This window comes from Vipera berus (genome assembly GCF_964194415.1).
Source record: "Vipera berus genome assembly, chromosome: 3".
NCBI classification, from domain to species: Eukaryota; Metazoa; Chordata; class Lepidosauria; order Squamata; family Viperidae; genus Vipera; species Vipera berus.
Genome location: NC_138204.1, coordinates 215,561,184 through 215,579,045, shown reverse-complemented (window position 1 = coordinate 215,579,045; position 17,862 = coordinate 215,561,184). Strand labels below are relative to the sequence as shown.

The following is a 17,862-nucleotide window of genomic DNA, read 5'->3' as shown; positions in this document are numbered from 1 at the left end:
ATGAAGGGGCCATACTTCCCCTGTGCTGGCTGAGGAATTCTGGGAGTTGAAGTCCACGAGTCATAAAAGAGCCAAGGTTGCCTACCCCTGGTCTAGTCTAATGGAGAGAAGGACCAGGGGTGACATGATAACAATCTTCCAATATATTTGGGACTCCCTCAGATAAGAGGGGGAGGGTCAACGTATTCTCCAAAGCACCTGAGGGCAGGACAAGATGTAACAGATGGAGGGATCCTACCTAGAATTCGGAGAAATTTCCTGCTAGAATAATAAATCGGCAGCGCGGCTTCCCTCCAGAAGTTGTGGGTGCTCCATCACTGGAGGATTTAAGAAGAGACTGGACAGCCATTTGTCCAGAATAATATAAGGTCTCCTGCTGAAGCAGAGGGTAGAAGACCTCTGGGTTCCCTTCCAGCTGTGTCATTCTGTATTCTGCATCTTAATCACTTTGTCTAGGCCAGGGATGGGGAACCTTGGCTCTTTTATGACTTGTGGACTTCAACTCCCAGAATTCCTCAGCCAGCATGGGGAAAACTTTGGCCCCTTCATGACTTGTGGACTTCAACTCCCAGAATTCCTCAGCCAGCATGTGGGAACTATGGCCCTTTTATCAGTTGTGGACTTCAACTCCCAGAAGTCCTGAGCCAACCCTGGCTCTAGGCAGTTGCTTGATGGAGCCATTGTGTCTCAACAGTTAGCTAACACCTATCTTGATACTGATCACAAGAAGCTAAGGAGACTGACCACAAATGCTTTGGTTACAGGAAGTGTTAGTCTAGCTGACCCGATTGTGACTTTGCGCGGAAGAATTGGGCCCATTACTGGAACAAGGAAAGGTCACGTGACATTTTCCTTTAGCTGTGGCCAAGAATGTCCAAGCAAACATCTGGAGGTAGACAGTTCATCACGAACAGTTCAGAGAAGAGCAACTAAGATGATCCAAGGCCTGGAGACTAAAACATATGAAGAATGGTTGTAGAACTTGGTTTTGGCTAGTCTAAAGAAAAAAAGAAACAGGGGTGACATGATAGCAGTCTTCCAGTATTTGAGGGGCTGCCACAAAGAAGTGGGGGGTGTCCACCTATTCTCTAGAGCACCAGAAGACAGGAGAAGAAATGACTGACAGAAACTCATCAAGGAAGGAAGCAACCTGGAATTAAGGAGAAACTTCCTGACAGTGAGGAGGACAATTCACCAGTGGAACAGCTTGCCACCAGAAATTGTGGGTGCTCCATCCCTGGAGGTTTTTAAGAAGAGGCTAGACAGTCACTTGTCTGAGACAGTATAGGTTCTCCTGCTTGAGCAGAGGGCTGGACTAGAAGACCTCTAAGTTCCCTTCCAATTCTATTCTATTCTATTCTATTCTATTCTATTCTATTCTATTCTATTCTATTCTATTCTATTCTATTCTATTCTATTCTATTCTATTCTATTCTATTCTATTCTATGAATCAAGATCACGCAAAATATTAATACCACTTTACAATGCCTTGGTAAGGCCACACTTGGAATACTGCATCCAGTTTTGGTCACCATGATGTAAAAAAGATGTTGAGACTCTGGAAAGAGTACAGAGAAGAGCAACAAAGATGATCAGAGGACTGGAGGCTCAAACATATAAGGAATGGCTGCTGGAATTGGGTATGTCTAGTTTAATGAAGAGAAGGACTAGGGGTGACATGACAGCAGTCTTCCAATATCTCAGGGGCTGCCCCAAAGAAGAGGGTGTCAAGTTATTCCCCAAAGCACCACAAGGCAGGACAAGAAGCAATGGATGGAAACTAAAAAAGAGAGAACAACCTGGGATTAAGGAGAAACTTCCTGACAGTGAGGACAATTAATCAGTGGAACCACCTGCCTCCAGAAGCTGTGAATGCTCCAACACTGGAAGTTTTAAAGAAGAGACTGGACAGCCATTTGTCTGAAATGGTATAGACTCTCCTTGAGCAAGGGGTTGGACTAGAAGACCTCCAAGGTCCCTTCCAACTCTGTTAATTCTGCTGTTCTTGGTGATTCTGTGGACCAGGTCTCTCCAGGTCTTCCAATCTTGCACTCCAGCTCTCCAGCCCGCCAATGGATGAAGAAGTCTGTCAACGCTACTAACATTGGATGATTTTGCATTGACAACAGATGGAAATGTACCCATCTTTTTCCTTTTGCTTTTAGAGTTAGATGATGCTGGGGTGGGGATGTGAATGAGAGTCCAGCTAGACATAACAACACTAAACGTAGGGTGAGAATCAAGGTTACTGAGCCCAGAGCTGATAAAGAATTAGCAAACGGAGAAGTGGGGGATAAACTGAAAATATGTTCAATTGGCCACAAAGACAAGCTAATTACTAACTCAACTTCATTCCATCATAAATGAATGAAGTCCAACCCCCAGCAGGAAACCCCATATCAGAGGTTTCCAACTTTTCTGGGCCTGCAGCCCAGAGGGAAGGAGAGCAGCTTCCAAATTGGCATGCGTGCACACAGGCAAGCAAGGCCGCATGCACCGGTGCGGCTATAGCGGCCCCATTCATGCATGTGCAAATGAAGCTGCACAATCCACCCATCACTAGTGGCCCCATTTGTGCCCATGCACGTGCACAATTGGGGACGCGGGCACTAGCACGAGGGAGGGGGGAGTCTGCACGCTGGCCAGACATTTCCACATTTTCACGGCTTGCTGACCAAGAGACCGTGGCCTGGTGGTGGGCTGTGGCCCCTACTTTGGGGACCCCTGCCCTATACCATTTCAGACAAAATTCAGCCATAGTCTCCCATCTCCTGGTCAAGCATTTCCTTTGGAGTGGAGAAAAGGAAGATCTGAGTCTGTTTCTCCATCCAACTCCGTGTTATTTCTCTGGACAATTATGCACTTGTAGGCAGAGCAAGAATTTAAATGCCTGGGACTTATTGCTAGGAGATTAGGTGGATTTGGGATCCTCCCTTGCTGATTTGCATTGCTCTGCCCTGCAGTTCATAGTAAATGGCAATTTAGGCAGCCCACACCATAACAACAACATCAGCAACAAAAAAAAGGCAACACCTCCAAGGTATAAATAGAACCTTTACATAGCATGAGCTTCTGGTGAAGCTCTGGAGAACTTTGCAATCATGAAAGCTCTGCTCGTTGCCTTCTTGCTGGCTGTCCTTTGCACGGAGAAAGGTATGGCAATTTTTATCATCCCTTTATCAAATGAACAGAATGTTATTAATTAAATGTTGATGGGTTTTATTAAGTAAATTAAATTAATTTTTTGGTGAATGTAGTTGTCTCTGGGTATCTGTTGTTACAAGTGAATTGCTGATAGTTCCATGTGTTGTAGCCATAGCTCTGGTCATTTCCCATGTTCTCATGCCAGGGGTCTTAAATGGTTGTTGCTCTTCTTCCCTGTGTTCAACACTGCATTCCCCAAAAATGGTTGCGCGACAACTCAAAGAAATACGGCAGACCTCAACAAACAGACCGGTGATGTGCTCCATAAGCAGAGTGCAGTATAAATGCGATCTCCCCAGCCCAGCGTCTCCATCCTGACAACGTTGGCAGTTAGCCAACGAAAGCTTGATTTTTTAGCAATAAAAACTGTTTTAGTTTTTAATTCCATCCCAGTGTTTATTTGTTTGTTAATTTTAACATGCCTGGGATTCGCATATATATATGCTCAGAGTTATGTATTTCAGATGGGTGGCCGTAGAATCAAATAAATAAATAAATAAAAAATAAATAAGAATAAATACGATGGTAACATCAAAGATTCTTCTACATTTTCACCACAATTCCATTCTGGGTCAGCCATCAAACTGGATAGCTCTTCTCTGGCTCCATAAACACTCTTCTCCGGCTGTTTATCCTTCTTTTTCATATAGCCTTGTGAGATAGACTTCACCTGAGACTGGAGGCTTTAGCAAGATAGTGAATTCTATCACACAACGATCCATGTCTGTGAGAAAGTGTACATTCTGTTGTCAATCTTGGATACGGTGATGTAGGATTTAAGGTCATTTATTCATGTATTTATTTAATACACTTTTAGGCTGCCCAGCTCCAAATGACTCGAGGCAGCTTGCGTTTAAAAAAAGAAAGAAGAACAATTAAAATAAATATGACAAATCAGATATGCCTGTTTATTTGTTTGCTGTTCAATAGCCAGAAGGTGAATAAGGTTCAATGTCAAAGAACAGAAATACAAAAAGAAAAAAAATGCCCACATAGTATCAGCAAAATAATAGTAACAACAACAGCTTATTCTGTGATGATACTTACACCATGAGACAACATCTGCCTATCCCAGATCCTTGTGATGGACTTAATAGGTGAATATCCAGTCTAACCATCTGGCTGGTTGTGCAAACAACAACAACAACAACACCCCGGACTTAACAATTGTCGATAAGAATGACAAAAAAGTCTGGATAGTGGACTTGGCAGTGCCTGAAGACAGCAGAATAGAAGAGAAAGAACTGGAGAAGCTAACAAAATACAAAGACCTACAGTCTATTTCTATTGCTTCCCTCTGGGAGGAGGTTTTGAAGTATTTACAGCAGAACTACTAGATTCTGTAACCGTTTCGTTCCCTATGCCATCAGTCTTGTAAATTTTTTTTCCACCATGTATATTTACACATCCGAAATAGACTGTGTTGTTTCTCTGGGTCATATATGTGTGTGTATGCAAAATGTGTTTTACGATGGTTTTGCTGAAAATCGGCACTTCTGATTTTTGATAAAACCATATACATAGCGAACAACAGCTTTGCACTTATGATCGCCATGTTTGCTTAATGGCCATTTGCAAAAACCATCGTAATATTAGGTTGGTCACATGACTGACCCATTTTACCCTTCCTTCCTTCCTTCCTTCCTTCCTTCCTTCCTTCCTTCCTTCCTTCCTTCCTTCCTTCCTTCCTCTTTTCATGATACTATTTATTTATTTAATTTATTTATATATGTATTATTTATTTATTTAATTCAACGGGGTGCTGCCCATTCCAGAATACTTTATTTATGTATGTATTTATTTATGTATGCATTTATTTATGTATGTGTTATGTACTGGGTTCTTGTGAAACACCACGTGGGTTGCTGGAGCAGCTAACGGCTCTCCAGCAACCCAGACTTTAAGTCTCCTGTGCTTCAATTGGCTATCTCCAGGCGGCAATGGTTGATTCAAACCTATTGGCTGCCACCTAGGGGCTAGACTATATATTGCGGCTAGTTGCAGACATTTCCCCAGTGCAGTTCCAGCATGAAATAAACAATGAGTTATCCTGTACTCTGTTCCGCGTCTTCATTCCTGCACCAAAGAACCCACTATTTAACAGTATGTATGTATGTATGTATGTATGTATGTATGTATGTATGTATGTATTTCAACAGGATGGTGCCCATTCCGGAATGGATCGCAATACTCTCTCATCTCTCTCTCTCATCTATCTATCTATCTATCTATCTATCTATCTATCTATCTATCTATCTATCTGTCTGTCTGTCTGTCTGTCTGTCTGTCTGTCTGTCTGTCTGTCTGTCTGTCTGTCTGTCTCTCTGTCTGTCTGTCTGTCTGCCTATCTGTCTGTCTGTCTGTCTGTCTGTCTGTCTACCTACCTACCTACCTACCTACCTACCTACCTACCTACCTACCTACCTATCTATCTATCTATCTATCTATCTATCTATCTATCTATCTATCTATCTATCTATCATCTATCATCTATCTATCTATCAATCATCTATCACCTATTCATTTATTTCAATGGGAATGCTGCCCATTCCAGAATAGAGTCACAATACAACATTCATTCATTCACTCATTCAATTTCTATAGCAGCCCATCCCCGTCTATGATTCTGGGTGGCTTAAAATTCAAAAAAGTAGATATGCTACATTTAAAACAATAAAATATGGTTTTAAATGTTTTATTTTTAAATATTTATTTATCTTATTTTATTTTAAAAGAGTTTAAACATTTTATTTTATTTATTTAATTATTTGATTTCATTTCGCCATTCATTTATTCAATTGATGTGCCGCACGTCTCCCCGACAAGGGTGAACTCTGGTTTTTATTTTAAAGCACTGATAAAAACTAACAAAATAAAGAATTTATTCAAAATAAAGTATGGATAACAGCCGAGATACTCGGCTGGGGAAGCATAAAGCCAGGGAACCGGGGGCCTTAGCATCTAGGTCAGCCATGGTGTCATCGAAGCTTCTCCTGCTATGTTTGTGTGTTGTGCATAAACAAACAGGGGAAGCTTTTTGTGGTCAACATCTTGAGTTGTTTTGGACCACACCTTACCTAGGCCTCTGTCATCGGATGTGCTTTGTGCGCCGCAACCTTTCTATGCACAATCCACCCACTCAGCCCATCTATTTGTGCCATTGCTTGTAGTCCAGAAAGTCTCCTGGTTGAATTAATGTAGGTGTAGATCTTGCAGGCGATCAAACCGGTCAGTCCTAGAGGAGATCAACCCTGACTGCTCTTTAGAAGGCCAGATCCTGAAGCTGAAACTCAAATACTTTGGCCACCTAATGAGAAGGAAGGACTCACTGGAGAAGAGCCTCATGCTGGGAAAGGTTGAGGGCAAGAGAAGAAGGGGACGACAGAGAAGGAGGTGGCTGGATGGAGTCACTGAAGCAGGAGGCGTGAGCTTAAATGGACTCCAGAAGATGGTAGAGGACAGGAAAGCCTGGAGGAATGTGGTCCATGGGGTCGCGATGGGTCGGACACGACTTCGCAGCTAACAACAACAATATATATATGGACTACTGGAGCGCCAAAGAATGGAGGCCTTTGAACTATGGTGCTGGAGAAGACTCCAGTGAGTCCCTTGGACTGCAAGGCAATCAAACCGGTCAGTCCTAGAGGAGATCCACCCTGACTGCTCTTTAGAAGGCCAGATCCTGAAGCTAAAACTCAAATACTTTGGCCACCTAATGAGAAGGAAGGACTCACTGGAGAAGAGCCTAATGCTGGGAAAGATTGAGGGCAAGAGAAGAATGGGACGACAGAGAATGAGGTGGCTGGATGGAGTCACTGAAGCAGGAGGTGTGAGCCTAAATGGACTCCAGAAGATGGTAGAGGACAGGAAAGCCTGGAAGAACATTGTCCATTGGGTTGCGATGGGTCTATTTGTCCGAAATGGTATAGGGTTTGCTGCCTGAGCAGGGGGTTGGACTAGATGACCTCTAAGGTCCCTTCTAACTTTATTATTATTATTATTATTATTATTATTATTATTATTATTATTATTATTATTATTATTATTATTATTATTATTATTATTATTATTATTATTATTATTATTATTAAAGCACCTTTGGGACAAACCTTGATTGAGATGACCAAAAACCTTCATAAACATTTAACTGTGAACTTTGGGATGAACCCCCTTCGAATGGTGCAGGAGTATGAACGGATTTCCAGAAAACATTGCAGACCGCAGGAACCATTTGCGCTTCAGTTTGAGATGCAGACAGCACAGACGCATCCCGAACCGCCTCGCCCGTCTTCAACACGGAAGGGACCCAGGGCAGAAAACATCCAGCAGCCATGAAGGCTCCACACCCATTTGCACCACTCAGGTGACCACGAGGACACAGGTAAACCTCCAAGGGGCCTCAACGACTCTCTAAAAGGATACAAGTGACCGGCTGTCTGCAAGGAGTATAAATCCTTCCGTTCCTCCACCATCCAGTCAGAAGCTGAAGAAGCTTCTTGGATGAGAAGCGAAACGTCTTCAAAGAGAAAAACAAAGAAAGTCCGGTTCCCTTGTGAAAAAGCACCTTTCGGTCAAAGAAGTAGTGTAAGACTGGAAGATGGCACTTAGACTTTCCAAGACTAGGTTACAAACGATTGGATACCTTCAGGATGATGATCATCAAGGATCAAACCGTGCTAAGGAAGAACCACCCTGGAAAAGAGATAAAAATATAAAAATGTGATGAGAAGTGAGATGGTCGGGCAGGGCTGCTCTCAGTCATGGTGCAATTGAAGCTCTATCTGTGTTTTCGCATGTTGTACATGCTAGCTGGGGAATTCTGGGAGATGAAGTTGCCAAAATTGAGAAATACAGGTCTTCATATCCAAGCAAACTTCCTTGGATGCTTGTCCAAGTGGCAGGGCTGAAATGAAAATTTATGACGAAGGTCTCAGCCAAGTCCTTCAAGTGTAAGGAAGAGCTTCTCCACAGAGGTCTTTAAATACCCAGCCTTTCCCCTTGCAAGCAAATTTAGTCATAAATATGAAGGATCCGATAGGATGAGGTTTTTCCCCCCCTTCTTCTGTTCACTCGCTTCCGATTCTCGGAGGCAATGTTCTTGATGACATTTTTCAGAAGTGGTTTGCCATTGCTTCTTTCCTAGGGCTGAGAGCAAGTGACTGGCTGGCCTGCAAGGTCACTCAGCCTAAGACAGGACTAGAATTCAATGGTTATCCAGATTTTTAACCGGATGCCTTCACTGCTACACTAAATTTGCTCGTGTGTGTGTGTGTGTGTGTATCTTTTTGTTTCTTTCATTCAATCATGTCTGATTCTTGGAAACTGGCAAGACAAGTTTGAGATGTCATGTTAATGACCCAATTTATTGCCCCGGGAAAATCATAAGGCTGACTTGAATGCCTGCCAATCTTTCTCGTTGTGTCTTTCATACTTCCCAACTCTGGTGCTTGATGAAAATGTTGCGATGCAAACAGGTTTCCCAAAAGATCAGTTGCCAGGGCCTACTATCTTCAAATGAAACCACCCCAGGGAATTCTTCTTCCTTTGCATCATTCCTCTTCCATAAGGCCTGTGACCACTCCACCCAACTATTTGGGTCAAGTTCTTTCAACCTAGGCAGGGCAGGTAAACAAACAAACGGATCTTACACATCAAAATCTCCATTAGAATTTCATCAGGTTCTGCAGATCTAAGGATAAATGGACAACTGGCAATTAGATGTAGACTTCATGACTGTAAACAAGAATAACTTGGTTGGCTCTTGATACTCTGTGGCTGGATGTACCGTAGCAGAAGATCAACTTGGAAATGTTTTTTAGTCTAACGAAGAGAAGGACGAGGGGTGGCATGGTAACAGTCTTCCAATATCTCAGGGCTTGCCACAAAGAAGAGGGAGTCAATTTATTCTCCGAAGCCCCTGAAGGCAGGACAAGAAGCAACGGATGGAAACTAACCAAAGAGAGATGCAACCTAGAACTAAGGAGAAATTTCCTGACAGTGAGAACAATTAACCAGTGGAACAACCTGCCTCCAGAAGCGATGAATGCTCCAACACTGGAAGTTTTTAAGAAGAGACTGAACATTCACCTGTCTGAGATGGTATAGGTTCTCCTGCTTGAGCAGAGGGTTGGACTAGAAAACCTCCAAGCTCCCTTCCAACTGTATGATTCTATATTGTATAAGTCCTCGAAAGGTTTGTAGAACAGATACAGCTTCTGAGATGAGTTAACTCCCCATTAGGGATGATATGGTAGCAATTGTCCAAATATTTGAGGGGCTGCCTCAAAGAAGAGGGAGTCAAGCTATTCTCCAAAGCACCTGAAGGCAGGACAAGAAGCAACGGATGGAAACTCATCAAGGAGAGGAGCAACCTAGAACTAAGGGGAAACTTCCTAACTGTTAGAACAATTAAGCAGCGGAACAACCTGCCTCCAGAAGCTGTAAAAGGTCCAACACTGAAAGTTTTTTAAGAAGAGACTGGACAGCCATTTGTCTGGAATGGAATAGGGTCTCCTGCATGGGCAGGCGGATGGATTAGAAAGCTAAGGTCCAAGGTCCCTTAAAGGTAAAGGTTCCCCTGCACATGCATGCTAGTCGTTTCCAACTCTAGGGACCGGTGTTCATCTCCATTTCAAAGCCGAAGAGGCAGCGCTTGTCCGAGGACGTCTCCGTGGTCACGTGGCCGGCATGACTAGATGCCAAAGGCGCACGGAACGCTGTTACCTTCCCACCGGAGTGGTCCCTATTTTTCTACTTGCATTTTTACGTGCTTTCGAACTGCTAGGTTGGCAGAAGCTGGGACGAGTAACAGGCGCTCACTCTGTTATGCGGCACTCGGGATTCTACCCGCCAAACTGCCGACCATCTGGTCGACAAGCTCAGCGTCCTAACCCACTGAGCCACCGCCTCCATATTAAGGTCCCTTACAACTCTATTATACTGTAACTTGAGGATACAAGAAGAAGGCTGTTGAAGTGGACAGAGGACCACCCACCCTACTGTGTTTCCCCAAAAATAAAGCCTAACTGGAAACTAATCCCTAGCATGATTTTTCAGAATGCTTGTAATATAAACCACACCCCCAAAATAAGCCCCAGTTAAGATTGTCAGCCAGACCGACACATTTTGTACCGTATTTTCCCGAAAATAAGATCTAACCGGAAAATAAGCTCTAATCTAATGCATCTTTTGGAGCAAAAATTAATATAAGACCCAGTCTTATTTTGGGGGAAACACGGTATAGAGTGAGCTTTTTAAAAGCAGGATTCCATGGCTATTGAAAGCAGATCTTCTCAAGATGCCTTGAGAAAGAGAAAACCATTTGTAGATAGGCTTGTGACCGTTGTGGTCATTAAATCCTGATGGTCCTGAACTGGGTCACCCATGTGACTGAACTGATTTTATGACCTGTTTTGCACTGTGTTACGTGAATGCTGTGGCTGTCAAACTAATGGTTCTCTGTGGGCCAATTTTTGCTGAAAATTAGAACCAAGTGCCGATGTTCAGAGAAGCTGTTGTAAAATGCAGTCACATGACTCCGGGACATTGCAAATAGCTGTAAATGCAGACCAGTTGCCAAATATCTCACATGTGGTTATGTGACAGTGAGGAGCCCAACTATCAGAACTTTGGAACTGGGTCGTAAGTACAAGAGATTAATTAAGGCAGGGGTCCCCAACCTGTCAACCGCAGCCTGGTACCGGGCTGTGGGCTTCTGGCCACCGGGCCACGGGACAGGCTGGCCAGTGCATGTACATGTGTGTACCCCCCACTTGTGCTAGCGCCGTGGTCGTGGGGGCGCAAAAACATGATGCTGTGCTGTGAGGTGCAAAAACGGGCCACTGCCATACCTTGGGGTATGAAAATGGGATGCTGCTGCACCTTGGGGTGCAAAAACAGGACGCTGTGTTGCCGTGCTGCACAAGAATTTATTTATTTATTTATTTATTTGATTTGTATACCGCCCTTCTCCCTAAGGACTCAGGGCGGTGAACAGTGACATAAATGTCAAAATGCACAAATACAGAAAATTGAGAATAAATTAAGCCCTACTGCCCAACTGTAGAAGATAAGTTAAAACCACAATTAAAATTAAACCCATCAGACCAGACCGGATTGCTTAAATAGATATGTTTTTAGATTGCGTCGGAAGGAGCGAAGGTCGGGAGCCATCCGGAGCTCAACCGGTAAATGGTTCCATAGGTCAGGCGCGCCCACAGAGAACGCTCTCCCCCTGGGAGCCACCAAGTGGCATTCTCCGAACGGTGGCACCCTTAGGAGGCCCTCTCTGTGGGAGCGTACCGGGCGGAGGGAAGTTGATGCCGGCAGCAGGTGATTCCCAAGGTACTCCGGACCCATGCCATGTAGGGCTTTGAAAACCATTACCAGCACCAACGCCACACCTCAAGGTGTGAAAATGGGATGCCGCTGCAACTTGGTGTGCAAAAATGGGCCAATGCCGTGCCTTGGGGCATAGAAACAGGGTGCTATGTACAAGAATGGGGCAGGGCTAATGAGTATCACACAAGCGCTAACCCCGCCCTGTTTGTGACATGCACATCCTCATGGCTGCGTGTGCGTGTGCGTGCATAAAATGCTTCCCCCTTCCCTTTTCCTCTGGTCCACCAACCAAGAAAGGTTGGTGACCTCTGAACTAAGGGGTCAGTTGTAAGTCGAAGGCTCCTTGTGTGCTACCAATAAAATTGAGCAGCATAATATCTGTATTAAATTACTAGGGTTCTCACACATCTAGGCTTTCAATATTCAGATCACCACTAGATGGCATCAGAGATTCAGGGGAAAAAATCTGTTCTACTGCTGCCACCTGGTGGTCAACTGGATCATAGCAGAATCCATATTGAAAATGGGAATTGCTTACTGTTTTTTTTAAAAAATGCCCTTTAATTGAGCTTGGAAGCTTGCATGGAGATGAGTATCCTGGCACAAGAAAGGGACATGGTGGAATTTGGTCCTCTGCATGTCTACATAAAAGCAAGTTTAGGTAGTCCTTGACTTACAACAGTTCATTTAGTGACCATTCAAAGTTACAACGGGACTGCAAAAAGTGACTTATGACTGTTTTTCACACTTATGACCTTTGCAGCATCCCCGTGGTCACAGGATCAGAATTCAGACCCTTGGCAACTGGCTCATATTTATGATAGTTGCAGGGTCCCCTTTTGTGACCTTTTGACCACAAAGTCAATGGGGAAGTCAGATTCACTTAACAACCGGGCTACTAAGTTCACAACTGCAGCGATACACTTAACAACTGTGACAAAAATGGTTATAAAATGGGGCAAAAGGTACTTAACAACTTTCTCACTTAACAACAGAATTTTGGGCTCCATCGTGGTCATAAATTGAGGACTACCAGTGAATAGTATTTAGTGGAATTTAATTCCATGAACATAATATTGCTAAGCACATTGATTTGTGCTTCTTAGATTGTAAGCTGCCCTGAGTCTTTGGAGAAGGGTGGGATATAAATGGGATTATATATATATGTATGTGTATATATATGTATATATGTGTATATATGTATATATATATATATATATATATATATATATATATATATATATATATATATATATATATATATATATATATATATATATATATGTATATATATATATATATATATATATATATATATATATATATATATAGATATATATATATAGATATATATAGATATATATAGTGTAAATTTTAAATTGCTAACAAAGAATTAAGGGAGACTGATATGCATTTCAAACTTATTAGTTTTCATCAGTCAGCCATACCCTTCTGAGATTCGAACCTGGGCTAATTGCACATTAGGCAGTTGTTTTCACCTCTAGGCCACAGGCTCTCTCTCGCTTTGTTAGCTGAGAAGCAAGGGGAGATATGTGTCGAATGCTATTTTAGATTATCTTGCTAGGCAATTTAAAATTTACACAAATATGAGCTGTCACCGGTGTGACTACTGCCTGTCGATGGCCTTCAGGTTAGGCTGACACAGGAAATAAAGATTTGTCCCATGTTTGGGGCCTAGCAAGGTAATCTAAAATAGTTAACAAGCATATATATATATATATATATAAATGCATTTCAGTCTCCCTTAATTCTTTGTTAGTAATTTACATAAATATATATACAACTGGGACCTGCAGCTAAGTTGTTAAGCAAAGCAGCTACTAAGTGAAACCATATTGGTGCTTATGAACTAACTTCAAGTTTTCTTTGCTTCACAGACCCACAAATGTCGTAAACTGGTTGTAAAGCTGCACTTTCATTACAGTTGTAACTGCAAACAGTTGCTTAACGAGGCAGGTGCTAAATGAAGATTACCTGTACATTTACTATCAACCAGTCGTGGGATTCAGCCGGTTTGCACCAGTTTGGCAGAACTGGTAGCTGAATTTTGCAGAGTTCGGAGAACCGGCTGAATGCATATTATTTCCGGAAGTCCATTCTAGGCCTCGGAGGCCTGGAGAAGGCCTCTCAGGCCTAGAACGGCCGACCAAAAGTGCATGGATGCCACTTCCAGAAGTTTGTTCTAGGCCTGGGAGGCCTGGAGGAGGCCTCCCAGGCCTAGAACAGCCCACCCGAAGTGCGTGAATGCCACTTCCGGAAGTCCATTCTAGGCCTGGGAGGCCCAGGTCTGCATCCATGCAGAGAACCGGTTGTTCAGGTATTTGAATCTCACCACTGCTATCAACCAACAACTGATGCTTTTGTAAACTCCTAAGAGCTGTTTTTTTTAATAAAAAGTTTGCATTGCAATGTTCTGAATTTGGGATCCACCCAAAATGCTTTTCGAGGTGTCCTTATTCCGTCTAACAATTTAATAATTACTCTTCCTTGTAATTGTAGCAAAATGTGAAAGAAAAGGCTGCTGATATATTTTGGTTCAATCTGCACAGGGTCTCCTTGACTTACCACAGTTTATTTAGCAACTGTTTGAGTTTACAACGGGACTGAAAAAAGTGACGTATGACTGTTTTTCACACTTACGACCCTTGCAGCACCCACAAGGTCACATGATCAAAATTCAGCTGCTTGTCAACTGACTCATACTTAGGACGTTTGCCGTGCCCCAGGGTCACGTGATCCCCTTTTGCAAAGCACAATGAGTGGGGAGGCCAGATTGACTTAACAACTGTGTGGCTAACTTAACAACTGTAGGGATTCACTTAACAATTGTGGCAAGAAAGGTCGTAAAAATGGGGCAAAACTCACGTAAAAACTGTCTCACTTAACAACAGGAAGTTTGGGCTCGATTGTGGTCGTAACGCCAGGACTGCCTCTACTGCAGGGATCCCCAATCCCCAGTTTGTGGAGCAGTACCGGGCCGCGGCATGCCAGCAACCGGTCAGCACAAACAAGCAAAGCCCCATCCGCAGGATGCGAGCAGCACACGAAATCACTTTGCTTGCTTTGATGTATTTGCATGGGAAATGGGGAGGAGGAGGAGGAGGAGGAGGAAAGCTCACAGGGCCATCTGGGTTATATCTCCTGTTGGGAGGTGGGCAGAGGCAAGGTGTCCGAGAACTGCCAGCTATCGCCTGACAGACTAGGGAAGTGGGGTGAGCTGACAGGATGGGACTTTTAGCTTAATGCTTTTGCCTGGGAACTTCAGACTTGGCCTTTTCTCTCTGCAATCACTTTCTTTCAGTAAAAAGTTCTCTTTGAAACAATGCCTGTTTCCCCGAGTTGTGCTTTCCTGAGGGAATAGCGGGGACGGGACCTTGTCCCCAACCCTCGGTCTGTGGACTGGTACCAGGCCATGGCATGCCAGCAACCACTTCACACAAACAAGCAAAGCCACATCCGTGGATTGCAGGCAGCACACAAAACCACACACTCTCCAGTCTGCGGAAAAACCTCTCTCCACGGAACTGGTCCCTGCTGCCCAAAAGATTGGGGACCTCTGCTGTAAGGCAGGGGTCTCCAACCCCTGGTCCATGGACCAGTACTAGGCCATGGCATGTCAGCAGCCGGTCCACACAAATAAGCAAAGCCCCACCCGTGGGATGCAGGGAGCACACAAAACCATGCCACCTCCGGTCTGTGGAAAAACCTCTCTCCACAGAACCGGTCTCTGGTGCCCAAAAAGTTGGGGACCTCTGCTCTACTGGATTTAAAATGCTCAGCCATTCCTAGGTTGCACTCCAAAGTCCAGGAATACTGGATTCTTAGCACAGAAAGTTTCTCGGCGCACGAGAAATATTTAGCCTGGCTACGTCTGTATAAAATGTGTTTTTCTATCTTTTATTCAGTGCATTCCCTTGCCTGCTATTACTGTGAAAATGAGCCTTCCAACTGGAACTGCATGTCAATGAAGAAGTGCGCAGAAACAGACAAATACTGCACTACCGTTAAAAGGGTTAACCGTGGCCGACACGGTATGTATCATGGAAGCAGAAATAATTACGGTACCGGCCACTTTTGCAATGAACTAGAAAGTGGTTTAAGGGGATGATCTAATGTCAAAACTATTTTAACAACAACAACAACTAATAATAATAATAATAATAATAATAATAATAATAATAATAATAATAATAATAATAATAATAATAATAAAGTGGTATTAACACTTCACGTGATAATAATAATAATAATAATAATAATAATAATAATAATAATAATAATAATAATAATAATAATAATTTGGAAGGGACCTTGGAGGTCATCTAGTCCAACCCCCTTTTCAGACAGGTAAACCTATACCATTTCAGACAAATGGCTGTCTAGCCTCTCCTTAAAAACTTCCAGTGTTGGAGCATTCACCGCTTCTGGAGGCAGGTTGTTCCACTGATTAATTGTTCTAACTGTCAGGAAGTTTCTCCTTAGTTCTAGTTTGCTTCTCTCTTTGATGAGTTTCCATTTGTTGCTTCTTGTCCTGCCTTCAGGGGCTTTGGAGAAGAGGTTGAACCCCCCCCCTTCTTTGTGGCAGCCCCTCAAATATTGGAAGACTGCTATCATGTCCCCCCTGGTCCTTCTCTTCCTTAAACTAGGCATACCCAATTCCTGTAACTGTTCCTTATATGTTTTAGCCTCCAGCCTCCTTAAAAATATTGAACGTTGCTATTAAAATCCTGGGAACAGAGATGCCATGATGTTGATATTCATGTTTGGGTCCAGACGTGAATTATACAAGGAACAGAAGAAAGCTTCCTTTGAACTTACTTAAGTTCCAGGTTACTGGTTCTCCAGAGGTTTGAGAGGAAGGGGTAGTTGACAAGAGGATGGTGGATTCAGATAGACTTGACCTTCAATGTCTGAGACCAGGGAGGTTCAACCATTGTTAAGAAAGTTGGAGGAAGAATGGATGTACCAGGGAAACGAGGAATGTTTAATGTTCTTCCCATATGCTGTGTAGTGGGACTGCATCCAGTTTTGGTCTCCACACTATAAAAAAGATGTTGGGATTCTAGAAAGAGTGTAGAGAAGAGCAACAAAGATGATCAGGGGACTGGAGGCTAAAACTTATGAAGAACGGTTGCAGGAACTGGACTTGGCTAGTCTAGTGAAGAGAAGGACCAGGGGAGACGTGATAGCAGAGTTCCAATATTTGAGGGGCTGTCACAGAGAGAGGAGGGGGGGGGGTTCAACCTATTTTCCAAAGCACCTGAAGGCCAGACAAGGAATAACAGATGGAAACGGATCAAGGAGAGAGTCAACCTAGAAATAAGGATAATTTTTCTGACAGTGAGAATAATCAGCCAACGGAACAGATTGCCCTCAGAAGTTGTGGGAGCTTCATCACTGGAAGCTCTCAAGAAGAGACTGGACTGCCATCTGTCAGAAATGGTATAGAGTCTCCTGCTTGGGTGGGTGGGGGGGTTGGACTAGATGACCTGCAAGGTTCCTTCCAACTCTGTTATTCTATAAGGGACACTTGGAAAATAGAGGAAATATCTGCCCAAGGAGTCCTGTTTCTCAACTTCAGCAACTTGAAACTGGGTGGACCTCAACCTCTCCTAGCTGGGGAATTCTGGGAGTTGAAGTCCACCCATTTTCAAGTGGCCGAGTTAGAAGGGCCAGCCAGAAAGGGAAACTAAGTCTAGAAAGGGCTGAAATCCCCCCCCCTTTTTTGGTGGCTTCTAATTTTCTTGTATTTTATATAATTCGTTGATTTTATTTTGCCACATAAGGTGAGCCTGATGACTACCGGATCAGCAAGCAATGCACTCCAAGTTGTGAAGAAAATTTCATGGACACGGGGTCGTCATCCGTTGCAACCAAGTGCTGCCAGTTTTCCTTCTGTAACTTCAATGGGGCTGCCAGCGTGAAACTGAGCAACATGGTGCTGGTTTTGGGAATCCTGGGCAGTTTCTTCTACATCTTCCAGTCTAGATAAGGGATTGCTCATAAATTCTTACAAGAAAGAGAGACTAGCAAATTTCATCCAGACTCCTGAAGCTTCTGAGAGGGTCTCCTCCTGAGCTTAGGATCAACACACCAAATAGATTCTTGGTTCTCCTATGGGAAAATTGGTCTCTGTTTGTGTATTACAGAAACACGAAGCTTCCCTTTGTACATAGACCTCCGGAAGACCTTTGTATTAAGTAGTATTTTTATTTAGTATCCACTTGTATCTAAGTCTGGCACAAACCTATTTTGCCTCACCGTAATAATCCTTTATAGCAAGAGCATTTATTAAA

At 43.3% G+C, this 17,862-nt stretch overlaps 1 protein-coding gene across 1 annotated transcript; it reads left to right on the top strand.

The window, feature by feature from the left end:
* Positions 1 to 3,102: 3,102 nt before the first annotated feature.
* LOC308666532 (lymphocyte antigen 6E-like) lies at positions 3,103 to 17,558 on the top strand (the record flags this gene model as incomplete). Its single annotated transcript, XM_081325402.1, has 3 exons — positions 3,103 to 3,154; positions 15,472 to 15,597; positions 17,353 to 17,558. The coding sequence occupies 3 exons, from the start codon at positions 3,103 to 3,105 to the stop codon at positions 17,556 to 17,558; spliced, it is 384 nt and encodes a 127-aa protein (XP_081181528.1).
* Between the last annotated feature and the right edge of the window lie 304 nt (positions 17,559 to 17,862).